This window comes from Dama dama, chromosome 27, assembly GCF_033118175.1.
Source record: "Dama dama isolate Ldn47 chromosome 27, ASM3311817v1, whole genome shotgun sequence".
In the NCBI taxonomy this organism is placed as follows: domain Eukaryota; kingdom Metazoa; phylum Chordata; class Mammalia; order Artiodactyla; family Cervidae; genus Dama; species Dama dama.
The window spans coordinates 35,445,352-35,466,093 of record NC_083707.1 but is presented as its reverse complement, the minus strand read 5'-3'; the positions used below and the strand labels follow the sequence as shown (position 1 = coordinate 35,466,093).

General features: G+C 36.8%; 1 protein-coding gene across 9 annotated transcripts in view; it reads right to left on the bottom strand.

The window, feature by feature from the left end:
* Nucleotides 1-20,742, bottom strand: part of ESCO1 (establishment of sister chromatid cohesion N-acetyltransferase 1) — a 45,394-nt gene that overhangs the window by 23,895 nt on the left and 757 nt on the right. For 8 of the 9 annotated variants that reach the window (XR_009690792.1, XR_009690795.1, XR_009690794.1 and 5 more), the window contains exons 2-7: nucleotides 13,700-13,801; nucleotides 12,099-12,201; nucleotides 9,565-11,662; nucleotides 6,380-6,494; nucleotides 4,836-4,896; nucleotides 3,798-3,912 (exon numbers count right to left, since the gene is read on the bottom strand). Coding sequence is in view for 3 of the 9 variants with exons in the window: in XM_061130890.1 (XP_060986873.1) it covers nucleotides 3,798-3,912; nucleotides 4,836-4,896; nucleotides 6,380-6,494; nucleotides 9,565-11,097 (1,824 nt within the window). In the remaining 6 variants the exon portion in view is untranslated. Of the gene's footprint in view, nucleotides 1-3,797; nucleotides 3,913-4,835; nucleotides 4,897-6,379; nucleotides 6,495-9,564; nucleotides 11,663-12,098; nucleotides 12,202-13,699; nucleotides 13,802-17,794; nucleotides 17,841-20,742 lie in introns of those variants that run through there. The other variant, XM_061130891.1, reaches the window with a different exon arrangement.

Genomic DNA, 20,742 nt, shown 5'->3' with positions numbered 1-20,742 from the left:
CAGGAGATGGCAAGAGTAAACGTCAACATTCTAGGAATCAGCGAACTAAAATGGACTGGAATGGGTGAATTTTAACTCAGATGACCATTATATCTACTACTGTGGGCAGGAATCCCTTAGAAGAAATGGAGGAGCCATCATGGTCAACAAAAGAGTCCAAAATGCAGTACTTGGATGCAGTCTCAAAAATGACAGAATGATCTGTTTCCAAGGCAAACCATTCAACATCATGGTAATCCAAGCCTATGCCCCAACCAGTAATGCTGAAGAAGCTGAAGTTGAACGGTTCTATGAAGACCTACAAGACCTTTTAGAACTAACACCCAAGAACAATGTCCTTTTCATTATAGGGGACTGGGATGCAAAAGTAGGAAGTCAAGAAACACCTGGAATAACAGGCAAATTTGGCCTTCGAGTACAGAATGAAGCAGGGCAAAGGCTAATAGAGTTCTGCCAAGAGAACACACTGGTCATAGCAAACACCCTCTTCCAACAACACAAGAGAAGACTCTACACATGGACATCACCAGATGGTCAATACCAAAATCAGATTGATTATATTCTTTGCAGTCAGCAAAAACAAGACCGGGAGCTGACTGTGGCTCAGATCATGAACTCCTTATTGCCAAAATCAGATTTAAACTGAAGAAACTAGGGAAGACCACTAGACCATTCAGGTATGACCTAAATCAAATCCCTTATGACTATACAGTGGACTTGAGAAATAGATTTAAGGGACTAGATCTGATAGACAGAGGGCCTGATGAACTATGGACGTGACATTGTACAGGAGACAGGGATCAAGACCATCCCCAGGGAAAAGAAATGCAAAAAGGCAAAATGGTTGTCTGAGGAGGCCTTACAAATAGCTGTGAAAAGAGAAGCGAAAAGCAAAGAAGAAAAGGAAAGATATTTCCATTTTAATGCAGAGTTCCAAAGAATAGCAAGGAGAGATAAGAAAGCCTTCCTCAGAGATCAGTGCAAAGAAATAGAAGAAAACAACAGAATGGGAAAGACTAGAGATCTCTTCAAGAAAATTAGATATACCAAGGGAACACTTCATGCAAAGATGGGTTCGATAAAGGACAGAAATGGTATGGATCTAACAGAAGCAGAAGATATTAAGAGATGGCAAGAATACACAGAAGAACTGTACAAAAAAAAGATCTTCATGACCCAGATAATCGCAATGGTGTGATCACTCACCTAGAGTCAGACATCCTACAATGTGAAGTCAAGTGGGCCTTAGAAAGCATCACTACAAACAAAGCTAGTGGAGGTGATGGAATTCCAGTTGAGCTATTTCAAATCCTGAAAGATGATGCTGTGAAAGGGCTGCACTCAATATACCAGCACATTTGGAAAACTCAGCAGTGGCCACTGGACTGGAAAACGTCAGTTTTCACTCCAATCCCAAAGAAAGGCAATGCTAAAGAATTGCTGAAACTGCTGCACAATTGCACTCATTTCACAGGCTAGTTAAGTAACGCTCAAAATTCTCTAAGCCAGGCTTCAGCAATTCGTGAACTTCCAGATGTTCAAGCTGGTTTTAGAAAAGGCAGAGGAACCAGAGATCAAACTGCCAACATCCGCTGGATCATCAAAAAAGCAAGAGAGTCCCAGAAAAACATCTATTTCTGCTTTATTGACTACGCCAAAGCCTTTCACTGTGTGGATCACAATAAACTGTGGAAAATTCTGAAAGAGATGGGAATACCAGACCACCTGACCTGCCTCTTGAGAAACCTATATGCAGGTCAGGAAGCAACAGTTAGAACTGGACATGGAACAACAGACTGGTTCCCAATAGGAAAAGGAGTACATCAAGGCTGTTTATTGTCACCCTGCTTATTTAACTTATATGCAGAGTGCATCATGAGAAATGCTGGGCTGGAAGAAGCACAAGTTGGAATCAAGATTGCTGGGAGAAGTATCAATAACCTCAGATATGCAGATGACACCACCCTTATGGCAGAAAGTGAAGAAGAACTAAAAAGCCCTCTTGTCGAAAGTGAAAGACGAAGAGTGAAAAAGTTGCTTAAAGCTCAACATTCAGAAAACTAAGATCATGGCATCTGGTCCCATCACCTCATGGGAAATAGATGGGGAAATAGTGGAAACAGTGGCTGACTTTATTTTTCTGGGCTCCAAAATCACTGCAGATGGTGACTGCAGCCATGAAATTAAAAGACGCTTACTCCTTGGAAGCAAAGTTATGACCAACCTAGATAGCATATTAAAAAGCAGAGACATTACTTTGTCAACCAAGGTCCGTCTAGTCAAGGCTATGATTTTTCCAGTGGTCATGTATGGATGTGAGACCTGGACTGTGAAGAAAGCTGAGCACTGAAAAATTGATGCTTTTGAACTGTGGTGTTGGAGAAGACTCTTGAGAGTCCCTTGGACTGCAAGGAGATCCAACCAGTCCATCCTAAAGGAGATCAGTCCTGGGTGTTCATTGTGTGACGCGAGTGTATGCTCCTCGGTTCTTTGTCTCGTCACAACAAAAACTCGGAGTGACGGACATTGAAGCCCCCTCAGAGGGTTCACAGCTCTTGGAGGACAGACCGTGTTATAGCTCTTAAATAAATCAGTGTTACAGCTCTATTTATTTAGTTAATAGCAGGAAAATCCATCTTCGAGGCATGAGGGCACGTCGATCCAAAGACGCGAAGAGAAGATCGCCCCATCGCGCGGGAGAGCAGGCGAGCAAAGAGGGCTTTGGCTCCTCTTTTTATATGTTTCTCTGTCCCTGGGCCTGTCTTATGTAAATTGGGCCAGCCAGGAGTGTTGTTTTACCTGAGGTTCTCACTCCGGTCCTCGGACCTTCCTTTGCTCTATTTTCGCGGGCTTTTCCCTTCCAGGTCTTTCAGCCACTGCCATTTTGGACTCCTTTTCCCTATTCTAACTACCTAACATTTGGGAGGACTGATGCTGAAGCTGAAACTCCAAAACTTAGGCCACCTCATGCAAAGAGCTGACTCATTGGAAAAGACCCTGATGCTGGGAGGGATTGGGGACAGGAGCAGAAGGGGACGACAGAGGATGAGATGACTGGATGGCATCACCGACTTGATGGACATGAGTTTGAGTAAACTCCGGGAGTTTGTGATGGACAGGGAGGCCTGGCGTGCTGGGATTCACGGGGTCGCAAAGAGTCGGACACGACTGAGCGGCTGAATTGAACTGAACTGATTAAAGCTAGAACCAATTATCCAGTACCAAAAAAATCTGATTACTTGTGTCAACTAGAACTACATTAAATGTTCCTATTACTTTGGGTTTCTTCATTTTTTTTATATTGTGCTCACTCATTCAAACTCGATTTTTCATCAGTCAAACTATCTCCCTCTGTTTTCTACCTTGCCACCAAACTGCACTTATTTTCTATTTCAAATTAACTACTGGTTTATCTTCCTGTAAAATGTAGTTTTACAATTACAACATATACTAAAATACACATATTTAAAATCATCTGTATTTATTAAGCTCCATGTTATTTTAAAATTTAAACCAACTACTAAAAGAAGGTAGTGATCAAATGACACATTTAAGAAAATATGTGAAATAAAGTATCAATCTGTTGTAAATAAAACTAGAAGGAAATCTGAATTTTTATTGTTACAGGATGGAATCACTAAGAGAGTGGCTGTCATAATACCAAGAATATTTCCATAATGAAGAATTACAGTGACAAAAAGGCTCTGTAGGGAAAAAAGTGAATTTATTCCTTGACAATGTGTATAAATAAGATGGTGTAGCAACATTTTAGCTAAAAGGTCAAGTTGTATACTTACTATGATCAACTGTTTTTCATCAGCTTTCTCTGCTTCTTTTAGTTTCAAGTCTTTTGGAATTGTTATCTCCAAATGGGAATTACACTTGGGCCAAGAATGATTTGGTGGTATCTCCCTTTTGAAAAACAACCAACCAACCAGACAACTATTAAATGTTATAGATCCATATCACTTCAAATCACTGGCAGAAAAATACTTAGGCTTTTCTATACAACACTATGACAAATAAAATTCCAAGGGGTGTGGGGGCAGGGAAATAACCTTTTAAAAACCAAAAGGAAACCCAAAGAAACAACTCATTTGCAACATAAAAATAAAAAAATGTAGTACCTACTATAGTATGAATAAGTTTTAAGTTTCATAGTTTCAGCAATTTGAGTCACTACAGTTTGTCCTAAATATTGTTTTCAGTAATCAGTAAAGCAAAAAAGTCATACTAATTTATTTTGAAAGTAAAGACAGAACAAAAAGCTTTTAATCTACTGAAATACTTTTACATGTTGCTAATATATATCATGAGGCTTTTTGGGCAAAAGGAGCATTCTCATATATTGTTGCTGGGAGTATAAGACACAACCACTTTGCAAGAAAAATTTGGCAAGGCAGGTTAAATCCTATAGCTATGAATTTATCCTAGATAGAGCCACTTAAGTGGACAAAGGTAAGTGTTTATTGCAGGACTTTTTTTCTGATAGAAATAAACTAGAAACAACCAAGGTTTCATAGAGAACTGTTAATAAACAATGGAAAATGTGCACAATGAAATCTAATACAGAATTTAAAAGAATGAGGAAGGAAGGTAGAAAACGTCTTTTCTGTCTTCTATAACACATTGAGAAAAAAAACTAAAAGCTGCAAAACACTGTGTGGACACAGAAAAAAAAAGTACACTAAAAACAGAATTTCTATCACATCTGTGTGAAAAACTCATGATTACTAATGCAACCTTTCAAGGGAAAAAATTCCCCAAACTCAAAACTTACAAGTATAAAATCCTGAAGTTCTCATATTTATACCTGAATTAAACTAATACCTTACCTGTTATCACTTGTCTTAGATGTCTGATTACAGAATATACTGTGCTGTTGGGGAATTGAACCTGTGATTTAATAAAAAGATGGGTTATGTACTAAGCTTTGTACTAGCCCTCCACTTAACAGTTAAAAATTATCATAAAGAAAAACAACCTCAGTGCACTAAATGGTTTATTTTTAATAAATACCATTTGATAAAATTAGAGTCACCTTTCTAGGAATTTCTCTTCAGAGAAGAGGCAAAAAAGTGAGAGATCTAATGGTAGATTAACAGTGTGTCTCTAGTTTCAGCAATAATTACTAGCACTGGACAATAAAGGAAATTGTCTAAATGCTTTCATAATTATTCATAATAAGGCTTTCATAATTAATTATTCAGTCTCTAAACAGAAATAAAGGAAAACATTAGCTTAAAAAAACCTGTAGTCTCTGGAGTTTTAATCACATTGGTGGTGGTTCAAGTGCTAAACAGTGTCTGACTCTTTTGTCTCCATGAATTGTTGCCCACCAGGCCCCTTTGTCACAGGATTTCCCAGGCAAGACTACTGGAGAGGGTTGCTATTTCCTTCTCCAGGGATCAAATCCAAGTCTCCTGCACTGCAGGCAGATTCTTTACCTCTGAGCCACCAGGGAAGTCCTTTAATCATATTACTAATCAAATAACACAACAATTTTCTAACGAATAAATGCATTTCTGGTATTCATATTATACTTCCCCTTTCCCCACTAAGGGCGTCCCTGGTGGGTCAGGGAAATTCCATGGACAAGGAGCCTGGTGGGTTACAGTCCATGGGGTCACAAGAGTCAAACACACTTTAGCAACTAAGCACTCCTAAGTGAATCAATTATATGAACTCAATATTTAGGAATTTCTCTTCTGTATCTCCTGGTGCTTCATCTGATACAGGTGAACAAATCCCTATTCAAGAGTTCAAAGAACATATCGCCCAATTTTTGTGGCCACGCCATTCAGCTTGTGGGATCTTAATTCCCCAACCAGGGATGGAACTCATGCCGCTGCAGAAAAAGCGCTGAGTCCTAACCACTAGACTGCCAGGGAATTACCCTCAAAATATTCATTCGGTTACAAAAATAAAGTTTTTTATGGTGAAAGTGAACAGAATATAAGAACTGATTTAATTCAAAGATACAATTACTAAGATGGAAAACTGAGTAATTAAGGGTTAAAGATAAGAACTTGGTAAACTAGTCATTTATACTTGAGGAATAAACTGTAATCATTAATTTAAGCAATTCATTAAATAACACTTCTCCAGAAAGTAAGTTCACAAACAAAATAAATGATTTAAAAGCAAAGTAGTTTTGGTAGGGAGTCAGGCAATCACCTTAAGTACTGTACACAACCCAATCAACAGATGCAATTCTCCCCCTTCAAAGAATAGTTATCATCAAACATTTGAAAAACATAAGCAATGGTTAAAAGAAGGATTTAACAGGTTTATTTGATAGTGGATATAGTCTCCTGTTATACTGACCAAAAAAATCTCTGACCACTGTGAAATCTAAACAATACTTTCAAAGTATTACCTGGAAATTTATTCTCTCCTGTATCAATTTTTGCTTGACTGAGCAGAGTTGAGACAGTAGTGGCATTTTCCACTGGATTGTTTTCAAGCTTAGATTCCAAACATAGGCTGCAATTCTAAGCACATATAATTCAAAATGTTAATATTCACTTTTGTATCAACCTTTGGGTCTTACTACAATATTTTCAGTGAATTTTAGCACTATACTAAGAAAATTTAAGAGCATATATGGAGTAATTCACACAAGATATGCCTTAAAAAAGTCTCTTTATGATCTCCCTACAAGCTACCCTCCATCTCAGCATCAAGTCATATTATTCCCCTTCATGCTAGACTGAAAACTTTACCTATCCCACAGATACACTCCATATCTGCCGGCTCTATGCTTTTTCTGGGTTTCATCTACCTAAGTCTCACTGTCCATTACAATAGCCACTGCCACAGCTCACTGCTGGGCACTTAAAATGTGATATGACTGACCTGCGATTTACTGCAGATGTAAATCACCTACCAGATTTTGAGGTATTAGTACCAAAAAAAAAAAAAGTAAAACACCTCAATTTTTAAAACTCATGACACATTGAACCATTATTTTTACATGACAAGTAAAATATATTAACTTTACCAATTTTTTAAAATGTGGCTAGCAGAAATTTTTGAACAATTTATGTGGCCCACACTATATCTCTACTGAACAGTGCTAATCTACAACACCCTACCCCTGTATAAACTCAAGTCATTAAATATTAACCCCTTCCATGAAATCTCCAAGTTTTCCATTCTTTTCCCCAAATTTCCCAATTACCTCATCCATCTTTCATGCTCTTATCACTTTCTATGTTGAATTACTTATTTTTTATTAATCTCCTATATACTCTTAAGTACATATGCATATGTATATATGTAAGTGTATTTTTGTATATATATGCTTAAGTATATAGTTTCAAGTATATATTTTTTAATCTCCTAATACTCTTAAGAGCAAAGACGTATTATATTTATCCTTGTATTTCTAAGAACGCCTCAATCAAAACTCTGTCAAAGTAGATACTCAATAACTAACAAAGGAAAATAGTGCAAACTCAAGCATCAGCTATCTCAGAGGAATGGAAATGTGGTGGTGAACAGATAACTTTTGTGTGTGTGTCTGTATCTATCTGTACTGTAACTGTTACAAAGAACACATAACATTATTCTTGAACATTACATTTTTGAAATATGAACATTTTTGTCATTAAAAGGCAGAAAAATTAAAGACAATAAAAATAATGACGTTAGTAATCAATCTCCATTAGGAAGCTAGAATTACTAGTTTAAAAAAAAATCATAAAATAATTGAGCTTTAAAATTCGTAAAATCCAAATACTTTAAATTTGGCCTGAAGAATTCAGAAGGCCTATCAGACAGATGCTTAGCCTTACCAACCATCATCATTTTTCAGCACTTTTGAGACTGACACCATGTAATAAAAAGAATAAAAATTACAGACAGCCACAGAAAAAGTTTTCAAATGGTGTAAGGTTTGCTTTTTTACACTCTTCTACTTCCCTAAGTATAAATCCAGCTAGATTCTGAAGCCAGTCAATCTCAGTTTAAAGCCTGGCTCCATCACTTACATGTTACACAGATCTCTAAGCTTCACTTAAATTTCTAAGCCTCACTCTCCTCACCTGTAATACATGGATAGTAATAGAACTCATGCTGTAGAATGTGGTGACAATTGTATGAAGCTCTCCTTTGCCTAATAAAGAAGCAGTGTTCATTAAACAAAAGCTATTATGATGGCTTCACTAAACAGTATTTATCGGAAGAAGAGAAATCTCCAAGTGCCTAGTACAATGTAAGTTCACTAAAGGCAGGACACAGACCATCTTATATAGCCTTATTAGCACGGTGTCTCAAATGCAGCAGGCACTCGATATGTCTTGAAATGATATGTTCACCACCACATCTATTATGATAGTAATCACATTGTTGGTATCAGTGAAAAAGTTGGAAACAACGTAAAAGGACTTTCACAGACGAAATCATAAATAAAGTGTGGTATTTTTTTTTTTTACAACTATTAATATACCCATGTATCAATGAGAATAAACAACAATCTATTTTGGGGGCTTCTGACACAAACCCTGACTCCTCACTCACTCAAATTTGCTTCCAGACCTAAATGCCTCGAAAGAGAACTTTGAATCACTTGTAAAACTTTAAAGTGACTGTTTTTCCTCTATTCATGATTTTTTTTCTCAAATGATCTTCTTATGCCCAGGGTATGTCACTGTGGAAAGAATTAAGGACTGAAAATCGGGACACCTGAATTCAAATCTATTTGTGTCCCCAAACACATGGCCTAACCCACATTCTTCTACTGCTCTCAGCTTTCTCATTATAAAATTAAATAATTGAAACAAAATTGGCGGAGTTTTAAAAATCAGTATTATAGAGTGCTAAAGTTCTGCCTACTGATTTTATATATTGATATTTTAACTACATCTTAATTTGGAAAGAAATGGTTCAGCTGCTTTTATAAAGTTTCAAAACTATTTCTTAGGTAATCAAGTTTCTTCCAGCTATTTAGATTCTGTTTTTCAATTTACTTTCCCATTTACAAAATTTTTGCCCACTACAATTTTATTCTTAGCCTGAGAACTGAATTATTTACATCCCTCAGGCATTTTATTTGCCAACTGTTCAAAATGGCTGCACAAGTCAAAGCAAAAGGCATCTCTGCTAGAAACATTCAAGTTTTATCAGGTGGTGAAAAGCTGACTTGTGCCAGATGAAGTTATTTTAACAACTTGATCAGAACTGAGCCCAATTTCAAGTTCCACATTTTAGTCATTTACTAAAGTTTCTTCAGTTATAATTAATAGAAAAAGGAAACAAACCAGTGTGTTAAATGAAAATGAAAAGCTAGAGTTTGACAGGTTTGTGCTTCACATAAAATAAAAATGAAGGGTGAAAATAAGGAAACAATGACAAGCATTCATGTAAATATGAGCCATCTAAAGGAGTCAGGAAGTTCTATCACTCACTACAAGACTGGGTTAATGAAATTCTCGCCAATTCCTTACCAAATGACTCTTCCAACTTTTACAACTTAATTCTTAAGCTAAAGTATGTTATAAACACTTAATTCTTATCAGAAAATACTCAGACACCTCCAGGTACATAATGAAAATAGATTACCTTATCCGGTGTTGATTCAAAAGAATCTTTCTTCTGCTTATCCAATGGTTGGTCAGAAGGTGGTTTTATCTGATTACCCAAATGACAATTTTCAGGAGTCTTTTTGGGGATTTTATTCATTTCAACTGCAATATCATTAGGTTTAACATCTTCAGAATTAACTTCTTTCATTTCTTCCTGCTGGCAAGCTTTATTTTTATCACCATATGGTTTTGACCCTAAAAATGTACTTTGAGTCACTTGCTGATGCGTTTCTAACGCAGGTAGTGAAAAACTGGTTCGTAATAAGCCCAATTTAGGGGAAAATTGAGAGTCTAATTTATTTTGCTGCACAGAGTTAAATTTTGAGAGTTTAATTTTAGTCCAGTTGGAGTTCTTTTTAGTTGAGTTGTTTATTCCATTTAGTATACATCTCACAGGCTTTGTTTTTCTACTGGGGAAGAAACGATTACACTGAACGTCCTGATTCGCTTCCTTCTGATGAAGTGTTTGTCTTTCAGTCTCTGTCTCTTCCGGTTTTATTTCTGTAGGCTTCTCCTCCTTTATGTTTTCCATTTGTGAAGATTCCTTTTTTACCTCTACAGTATCTGACTCAATTTCACCAGCAATCTCTTCACAGAGCTGGAGAATGCTCCCCCGTTTGCTTGTTCCTGCGTGCTCTAGCCCATTGTCTACAGTTTGTTCAGGCACTGATGGCTGTGGACTTTTTTGGGATTTTGCACTAGTATTCACTTGTGTGGGAACTGACTTCTTCATCTCCTTCTTTTTAGAGACCACTGAAGTAGCCACTTTGGATCTTTTTATCTCAGAAGAAGACTTTGTTTCTTCTTTCCTGGTATTCTGCAGACGCTTTTCAGACCCTTTTGTGCACTGAGAACTAGAAGTGTAAGCCGTCTGATGCTCCACTTTGCGCTTTTTTCCTTTGGGGGAATTGATCGCTTCATTAGTTACAGAATTTTCTTCCTCTTTAGAATCAGACTTTATTTCCAATACTTTTCTTTTCACATGTTTCTGATTTGTTTTAGCTTTATTAGATTTACTCTGAGTATTGCTACAGTGCTCTTTTTTTGTTGGTGGCAAACTCTGTTTAACTGCTTGAGTCTGACCCTGAATTTCTCTACTACGCAGAGATCTTGTTGAAACCTCTGTTAACTGTTGTAGTCTTTGTGATCTCCGGTTCAGGTGTTCATTTGATTTAGGGGTTTCATGCACTGATTTTTTCTGAGATATTTTCTTCTGTTTTGTAGATTCTTGTTGTGAATGTCCCTTTACGGTCACCATAGTTTTATTAATAGATTTACTAGCTTTTTGATCACTGGATGCTGACCTTGTGCTCATGCATGTTCCTAATTCAGGCTGATTTACTTTACTTTCATTGGAAGATTTAACCAGTGATTTTATAGCTTCCTTTGGATCTGATTTTTTTGCTAGATTCTTTTGAGAACCTTGAACTTGTGTTTCTAAATTCTTATCTTCATTCTTTTTAATAACACTGGAGGAATTTTCTTTTGATTTCTCCTGAATGGACATCATTCCTGAGTAAGGTCCTCCTTTTCTGAGTATTTTCGAAATTTTTGTGTCCTAGTAAATAATAAATGCTGAATGTCTAGTATTATTACTGAGCAGGTCTAAAAAAATCAACTGATACTGACACACATTTTCAACAAAAGTACTAGTCTGCTAAGATTTCTGTCATCCTTATGGCATGGAGGCTGAATGATATTTGCTTTACTTTGGACAAGGCAATAGATATTTGAGGAAAATTTAAATCTAAGCTGATATTTTCAGAACTTTTTATGACAAAAATTTTAATTCAAGTTTGATCTGTTTTGTTAATGTTTCAATTAAATTCGTTTTCAGGCCTAGCCCTATGACTGGAGAAGTTATTTATCACTGACCTGTCTGTTTTGACAAAGTTTTTGAAAATTTTTTTCTTCTGAAGTCTACAGTTATTGGACTTTGATTCATTAGAAACATGTCTTACAGCTAACACGTTTCTTTCCTTGTTTGCAGAGTCTGTTGATTTAAAGTTCTTATTTAACCACTTCCGTTTAATAAAATACTCTATTAATACAGATTTCCTTTTGTGCTGCCATTTCTGGAAAAATAAAAAAACAAACATTAAATTTTGTACAACCCAAGAAATTTGGCAATGCTAACACTACAAAGAAATGACCACAACTTACAAAAAATGTTACTTCTCTCTTTCAATTACTTAGTGTGTATACTTAGAATACACTTTAAAACTGTATAAGCAATTGTTCTTGATTACACATCTGTAAGCTGCTGTGGGTTAGGTGATTGATGTTAAGGTGACCTGGGTTCGGCTTTGCTGTGGGTGTGGGTAGCACAGTGCCTCATTAGGGGTTTGGCTCCATTTTACTGTTTGTGTTTCTTCTGGGGCCAAGCTGAAGGGGCAGCATACTTAAGGTTAACAGAAAAAAAGTATCCTAAGTATAGTCTTATAAATCAAAAACCTGTCTTAAATAAACAGAGAATAGCTGAAAATCAATCTACTCCTTGAGGTTACTTACATTTCCTTTCCCACAAGAAACATTTGATCTTTCAGCCACCATAACTCATAAGAATTTGACAAAATCATTCCTTATAATTTCCTTTTAACACATTATACAGCACCTAAAAGTAAAATATTGAAAAATGTTTATAAAGTACAAAGATGGAATTATTTACATCTCATCTATTAATTGATATATTAATCAATACTCCATAATTTTACCCTGTCCTAATATTAGTTTTCAGAGCTCCACTTACACATAACACTTAAGTATAGTATGTCTAATCTGAAGTAAACTACGGCACATGCATCCAATGAAGTTAGCTCTTCTATTTCAATTTTACACTTTAGAAAAACTTTGTAATACAAAAAAAAATCATAATACAGACACACAGTGGTTAAGCTAGTAAAGCAAAATCCTACTCTGAGTAAAAATAGTGCACGTAAATAATTATATTCATAGAAAAATAGTGACACAGTTAAAAAGACAGATTTAAATACACAACATTTATGTCTATTCTCATGTAATACTTAAAAAAAAAAGCAATAGATTAAAATGAAGCAAGACAAAACCATAAATCCAAAGGATAAAGAACAAAAGTGTAGATGATAAAAATTAAAAGTACAGAAGCTACAAAGAAGGACAAATAACCTCCAAACTCGAAAGAAACCTGATCCTAAACTGGAAATTGAGGAAAGCCAAGTGAGAAGCAACTCTACTTAAACCTGAGAATCCCTCAAGAAGCAGAAATGGGTAGTACCACGAGATGGGGAGAAAATGGGACTCACAAAAGGGGAAAGATCCCCACACAGCCATCCCAATTATTACCCGGGTGAATGGGGATAAATATGGTGGTTCAATACAACAGAACACTCAGCAATCAAAAGGAACAAAGTGCTTGGAACCACATGAATGAACTTCACAATCATGATGTTGAATGAAAAAGGCTAGACACAAAGAGTACATAAAGTATTTTACTTTTATGAAATTCTAGAAAAGGCAAACTTATCTACACTAACAGAAAATAGATGAGTCACAGCCTGGGGTAGGAGTAGAGGGAGAGATAGACTTTTGGAGGTAATGGAAATGATCTCTATCATGGTTGTGATGGTAGTTCCAAGAATGTACAAATCTGTCAAAATCCACCAAACTGTACACTTTAAAAGGCTGCCGTTTATTATACATACATTATGCTTTAATAAGTCTGCCCAAAAAATAGAACTGTAAGTAACTGATATGGACCTACAACTGAGAAACACTGTTAACCCAAATAAAGCAAGGTGCATAACAGGGCAGACTTCCCCTTGTCATAAAAAGAAAAAAGGAAGACAGTGGGAAGAAGGAAAGGTATAGAAACATCTGCTTGCCTATGCACACAATAGGTTGGAAGGAAGTCCAAGAAACTAGTAACAGTGAAGACTTCTAGGAAAGAGAACTACGGGACCGAGTGCAAGAAGTGTGGGGAAAAAACAGCGTACTTTTCACTATATACTCCATTTTATTATGTGAACATATAATCTTGTCCAAAAAAGTTACATTTCTTTGAATATTTAAGTGTATTTGGCATACTGACCAATTATCTTTGAAGGCACTAAATTATAACAACATAAGCTACTTACCTTATTGAAATGAAAATTACATATAATTTTTTTCTTCAAGTTGATAGTTGATGCTTCTAATGAATGATGCTTCTAATAACTTCCATGTGTTTGGCTGTTAATCTTAAAAAAAAAAAGAATTCTATATAGCTAAAGTAAAACAATCCATTAAAAAACATGATAATACAAAAACAGTATCATCTATTAACTGTCTGTTAACTATTAGAACAACTTGGACTAAGCTAGACTAACAATGGCTTAGTGATAATTTTTCACTTGATGTAAAAAAATCTTGCAATTCAATATGGTCACATCTCGTTTTCTTATACCATATAATAAATTTGGTTTTTCTCTTAAAATAATCACTACCTTCCACCCCAAATCCCACCTCCATGGAAGGAGTATATTATTTTCCTTCCCATCAGAGGCTCAGCTTGACCATATGTCTTACTTTGGCCTCACAGTGGACAGAGCATACTTCCCTGCCCCTACAGCTTTGCCATCTGATGACTTAGCCAATGGGATGTTAGCAGAAAAGATACAGAGAGATCTAAAATGTCTTTGTGCAATTGGTCTTGCCCTCTTGCTAACTCTGCCATTACCAGAAGAGTTTCAGCAGGTAGATGCGGCCTCTTCAGCTTAGGCTCCAGAACAAACACAAACACTAAACCGGAGCCAAACCCCTAATGAGGCAGCACGCCCACCCACACCCACAGCAAAGCCGAACTCAAGACACTTCAACGGGAATCACCTAACCCAGAGCAGCTTATAGATGTGTAATCAACAACAACTGCTTACACGGTTTTAAACCCCTGAGTTGTGGGGGAGTTTCTCATACAATAATGACTGACTAATACATATTATAGTTAAATGTTCTGGGAGGCCCCAGATTTACCCAAGATTAAGCCTCAGAGGTTTATCTTCCCAGGTGGCAGAGTGCTAAAGAATCTGCCGGCCAATACAAGAAACGCAGAGAGACACAGGTTTGATCCTGGGGTCAGGATGCCCTGGAGGAGGAAATGGCAACCCACTCCAGTATTCTCGCCTGAAAAATACCATGGACAGAGGAGCCTGGCAGGCTACAGTCCATGGGGTGGCAAAGAGTTGGACAAGATTGAGCAACTGTGCATGCACACACACAGACACAAACCTCTGAGGTACAATAACTTGAAAAAACTCATTTAATGTCCTTTATTACTTAAGCACCAAAAATTTTAATTTTAAAAATTATGAGTTACACCTTTTCCTCCCAATTTCTAAATATTTTAACATCTGGGAGTTGGGCCCTAACAGAACAAAGAGGTTAATGGATACACAAATCTACAGTATTTGTCACTCACCTGTTCAGGTATGCTAAGGATTAGTTTGCCCTATATGTTAAATCATTATTAACCTAGCATTATATATCTTAATAACATCCCTTTCTATTAAATAAAATCTTGTAAAAATGCATTCTCTCACCTGTTAACAAATTGGCAAGATCCCTCCACAAGCCAAAGCTAGCTTATTAATAGAATTCTAATAAAATCAATATTGGGGCCAAAAAACAATAATCAAACTTAACATAAAACGATCACTTCAGAAAATCCACAACACTTACATAGAAAGATAATTTACAAGACACATGTCAGAAAGTACTTGAGAATTTAAGAGAACATCCCATTTCTGAATTGTACATTATAATAAAATATATTCAAATTTTAATCATTAAAACATTTAGATTATATCACCCAATATATTTTAAGTTTAAAGTGATATTTTAAAAATCATTTTACAATTGGGAATTCTCTGCCAGTCCAGTGGTTAAGACTCCAAGCTCTCACTGCCAAGGGCCCAGGTTCGATCCCTGGCCAGGGAACTAAGATCCCACAAGCAGTGTGATCAGGAATAAAAAAAAAAATTTTAACTGAGATATAATTTGAGATGGACTACAAAATTCACCTAATTATACAATTTCGTGGATTTTAGTATGTTCAAAGTTGTACAATAATTGTCACTAAGTCCAGAATCTTTTCACCACCCCAAGCCCATCTGTAGTCATTCCCTATCCCCAACCCCATTCCAGTCCCTGACAGTTACAAATCCACTTTCCATGGATATGGATTTCACTATTCTGGTTGTTTTATATAAAGGAAACCATCAATACACGTGGCCTTTTGTGGATGGCTTCTTTCACTTAACATTAACGTTTTCAGGGTTCAAGTAGAGTTGTTTAGTTGCTAAGCCGTTTCCGACTCTTTTATGACCCCATGGACTGTAGCCCATCAGGCTCCTCTGTCCATGGGATTTCCCAGGCAAGAACACTGGAGTGGGTTGCCATTTCCTTCTCCATTCAGTAGGGTTGCAGCATGTATCTATAATATCTTGTTCTTTATGGGCAGATACTATTTCACTGTATAAATATATCTCATTTTATTTACCTATCCATCAGGAGATAAGTTGTTTAATGGGATGTCTCTACCTTTTGGCTATCATGAGCAATGCTATGAGTAATCCTGAATGAGTTATCATGTGAACATGTGTTTTCAAGTTTTGTAACTGCTGGGCGATATGGAAACTCTATGTCTAAGACTAGTGGCTTGTCAAGTTCATAACCTCCTCTGAAAATTCACCATGTCTGCAAGTACCTGCTTTAAAAAACAAAGGTGGGGCCTTTAGGGAGTTCATAAATAGTTATATTCTGAACCTCCTGTCCCTATGCTCCCCAGCAGATTCCTGACCCCAAAGCAGCCAATACAGTCACTATGATGCAAGGTTTCCAATCTTGCCACTAATATTTTGGAGCAAATAAAAATCTTTGACAGGGAGTATGGGGGTGTGGGCATGGAGGATGTTTTAGCAGCAGGATCCCTGGTCTATACCTACTAGATACCAGTGGCACTTTGCCCTCAGTTCTTACAATCAAATATATTCATATTCTCAGACAATACTGAATGTCCCCTGGAAGGCAAAAATCACCCCTGGATGAACATCTGGCTTACCTTGTAAGTAAGCCAAATGCCAAAGCTGCACCTTTTCTCAGCAACCTTCTGAGTCCTGAACTAACTTCTGATTTCTTTAAGGCGTAGTGTTGGTGATTCCCGTTTTCTCCTTCCACAAGATCTGGCTCTACAAATACAGTCTTTTTGTCCTTATTTCCCTGTGTATCCTGCCAATCCATTCATTATCCCCTATTTAGGGTAATCCAAGTGTTTCTCATGTTCTAAAATGCCCAATAAATACTTAGAAATTAAAAAAACATGTTTCCTTAACATAAAATTAAATGAATTACTACTAGCCAAAACATATAAAATGTTACAACCGAAGCAACAATAAACCATTAACAGAGAATGCAACAGAAACATACAGTAATACAAGGTACTGTCCCTAATAAATTTTTCCAAACATTCAAAGACAAAAATCCCTTTATTACACTAGATTTATAATAGACATTCAGTAAAACAACATTATTCTCAACATCATTAGTTAAAACTCTTAAGACAGACATGGACAATTTCATTTTTAAAATTCTCTTCTTCCACCAGTCTCTTACAAATTAGTATTCCCCAAGGTCTGGTCTCTTACCACAAAGGACACACATTAACTAATCTCATTTATACTCATACTTTCGATTACCACCTGTAGACCACTAACATACAAATGAATAGGCCCAACACAATTTCCATCCCTAGTGCTACTCAGATATCCAACAACATACTGGACATATACATCCTGATGTCTTAAAGGTAGCTTAAATTCAGCTGTCGTCAGTCAAGTCATTCCACTATTGCCATTCTCCACAATTTATTATACTACCATCTACCCACACCAAGAATATAAAGCCAAAAAAAAAATTAATATGACAGCAACAATGACAACAGTAACATTTCATTTCCTAATACCAAGTCCTTAGAAAGTTCCTAGAACCATAAGCAGTTAAGTATTAGTTATAATAATAATTAGCTGTAACAATTAATATACTGATGTAACATTTTTTATGAAAAGAAAGCATGAAAAAGAAAATGTCTATCTTAATTATGCCTCATTTCACTTAACTACTTGTCAACTCTTTCCATATTACCATTAGCCCTTTCAGCTTCAGTAATTACATTAATTCTAAACTATTAAATTATTTACCTTAAAGCAGTAGTTCTCAAAGTGTGGTAAAGGGATCCTGCAGATTCCAGAGACCCTTTCAAGGGCTCATGAGATTACAATCATATACGAGTAAAAGATCAATTCAAACTGCAAACAGACCGATGAAATTAAAGGAACAGTGTATGAAAAGGATATAGGTATAGTTTCAGACTCCACGCCACAACTAACTGTTAAGAAATTACCACTTGTTGAGTTTTATTGTAAAGTCAAAGAAGAGTATCACATTCAAAATGTTATTCAATTACTCCTCCCATCACATCCTTGTGCAGCTGAATATACACTTCAAACAGAACAACATAAAGACTGAATGCAGAAGCTGATAGGAGAATCCAGCTGTCTTCTATTAGGTCAAACAATAAGGAGATTTACAAAAATGTAAAACAGTTGCCATTCTTTCCCTAATTTTTTTTTTGGGGGGGGGGGGCATGGGGAATAGTAGTTTTGCATTTAAAAAGTTATTTATGGGAGGTAGTTTGGGAGAGAATGATACCTGTATATGTATGGCTGAGTCCCTTAACAGTTCACCTGAAACTACCACAACACTGTTAACTGGCTGTACCCCAAAACAAAAGAAAAAGTTTAAAGTTTGAAAAAAAAGATACTATGCTTAAGGTTCTCATATACAATATGTATGGGAGAATAAAATAATAAATTTCTAAAAAATTATTTGTATTAACCTGTAATTATTTGCTATTTATTATATACTATATATATATTAAATATATTTAAATTAATTTCAAATATAGTAACTGCCAATAGATATAACAGACAAAACAAAAGCTATTTGGAGTTCTGTATAATTTTAAGAATGTAAAGGGATCCTGACCAAAAAGCTCGAGACCATTATAATTAAAGTAACACTTAAGAGAATTCCTTGGCAGTCCAGAAGTTAGGATTCCACCTTTTCAAAGCCAGGACCAGAGTTCAATCCCTGGTCAGGATGTGGCCGATAAAATAAAAATTTAAAAAGTAACATCTTAAACCCCATTTTAATTTATATACTGAGCTTTATCTCTTGTGAATTTCACGTACACAGCAAAAATCTTTAGAGTAAGCTGAAGAGAGCAGATGACATAAATCTTGATTTCTTCAGGTGTACTATAATGCACCTAAGCATAAGATGTAGCTTTCTCAAAAAAAGAAGACAGGGCGGTCAGGTCAACAGAATGATGTTATTTGTCAAAAGTAACCACAGTAGTTGACATACAGAACTTAGGCGGAAAGCGAGCCAAAGAACTTTTACTGTGCCAAGAAAAAAGGATGCACAGAAAAACATAAAAGTCTGGGCTTGGGGAGAGGGGTGTAAAAGAGTCCTTAAGCACATGATGTATGGTTAAAATCTCACTGGTGTTAGTTTCTAACCACCATCTCAACTTCTGGTCACCTTCAGTTGAGGCTATTCAAATTACTCAAAGTGTAATATAAATCAGGTAACAAAACTCATGAGAAACATTTAACTATTAAAAAAATCCATTGTGCAATGCCAGTCTCCTTCATTATTAGAATAATTACAGTCAGCTTTGTGCTGTAATGAATGACTAAGCTAAAAAGGGCCATCTAGCAAAAGGGGTTAATGACATTCATTAATTAGGGCCTTTTCCCAGTTCTTCTGGAAGCATAATGTATTGATTTAAAGGGCTAACACAAAATCTTGCTTGGAGCTGATGTTAAAACAATTACTTTTTCACTACAAAATCATAAATACTAATCAACGAATTTTCTTTACCCAAGAAATAGTAAGATGGGCAGATGTGCATAAAGTAGGGCAAGTTTTCTTCTAAGACGGGTACTTTCAAATTCACACATCTGACCTAGGGGCATATACTGCATTCTGCCTAAAAGGGGGAAGTGTCTGTGTTACAGCTTTCTCACTTCCGCACATGCTCTAGGCCTGAATTTGCAGCTTCCAAATGAAGCACTTTTCATCCTACTCTCAGGTCTAATTCCACGGAGAGATTTTTTAGTGGTGTTAGTCGCTCAGTCGTGTCCAACTCTTTGCAACGCCATGGACACGGCCCCCCAGGCTCCTCTGTCCATGGGTTTTTTAAGTTTTTCAAATTAAAAACAGTTCCACTGCCGCTGGTGCCGGGCGTACAGCAGATACTAAAGACCTGATCAGAGGTCGCTGAATATAGCATAATTCACAGCATTCAAAATGTTTTAAACTGAACTCGTGCTTTACCCAGCTTTTAAAAAAATGTTGAGAAGGTAAGAAAGCAAAACACACCCACATCCTACTGTTCTGCTAAGTAGCATTCTTTTGTTGGTTTCTGCAAAGTCTATTTAGTGAAACGGCGTTTGACAACACTATCTAAATACTCTGTGCTGCAATTACTTCCTGCCGAAAGAATCCCTTTTCAGCCATCCAAAGGCTACCGGAAAACAAGGTTCACAGTACTTGTCAAACCTCAAAGCTTACTCCTTCCTCCTCCCCCGCCCCCTCTCCTGGAAAACACTGTGCGTGTGTTACTCACTCAGTCGTGTCCGACCCTGCGACCCCATGGGCTGTACCCCGCCAGGTTCCTCTGTCCATGGGATTCTTCAGGCAAGAATACTGGAGTGGGTTGCCATGCCCTTCTCCGGGGGATCTTCCCAACCCGGGTATCAGAACCTGGGTCTCCTGCACTGCTGGCAGATTCTTTAGCATCTGAGCCACCAGAGAAGCCCTACAGTATGAGGTGGGTTTTCAATAACAAAACATTTGGGGATGGGGGAGGGGAAGCTTGAGGGTGTGGGAGAGGGAGTCTTCTCCAGTTTTTGGACTTGCTATCTCTCCCATTCTGCCCGAGGAAAACAAACCCTCGTTGTAAAATAATCTCATGAACAGGGATCAAAATCGAGGACCCAACTCCCTTCTGCTCGCATCTATCTCTACAAACTTCGCGATGGCCCTCAACAAACCCAATTTCTACTCCAGAGCAGCCCGG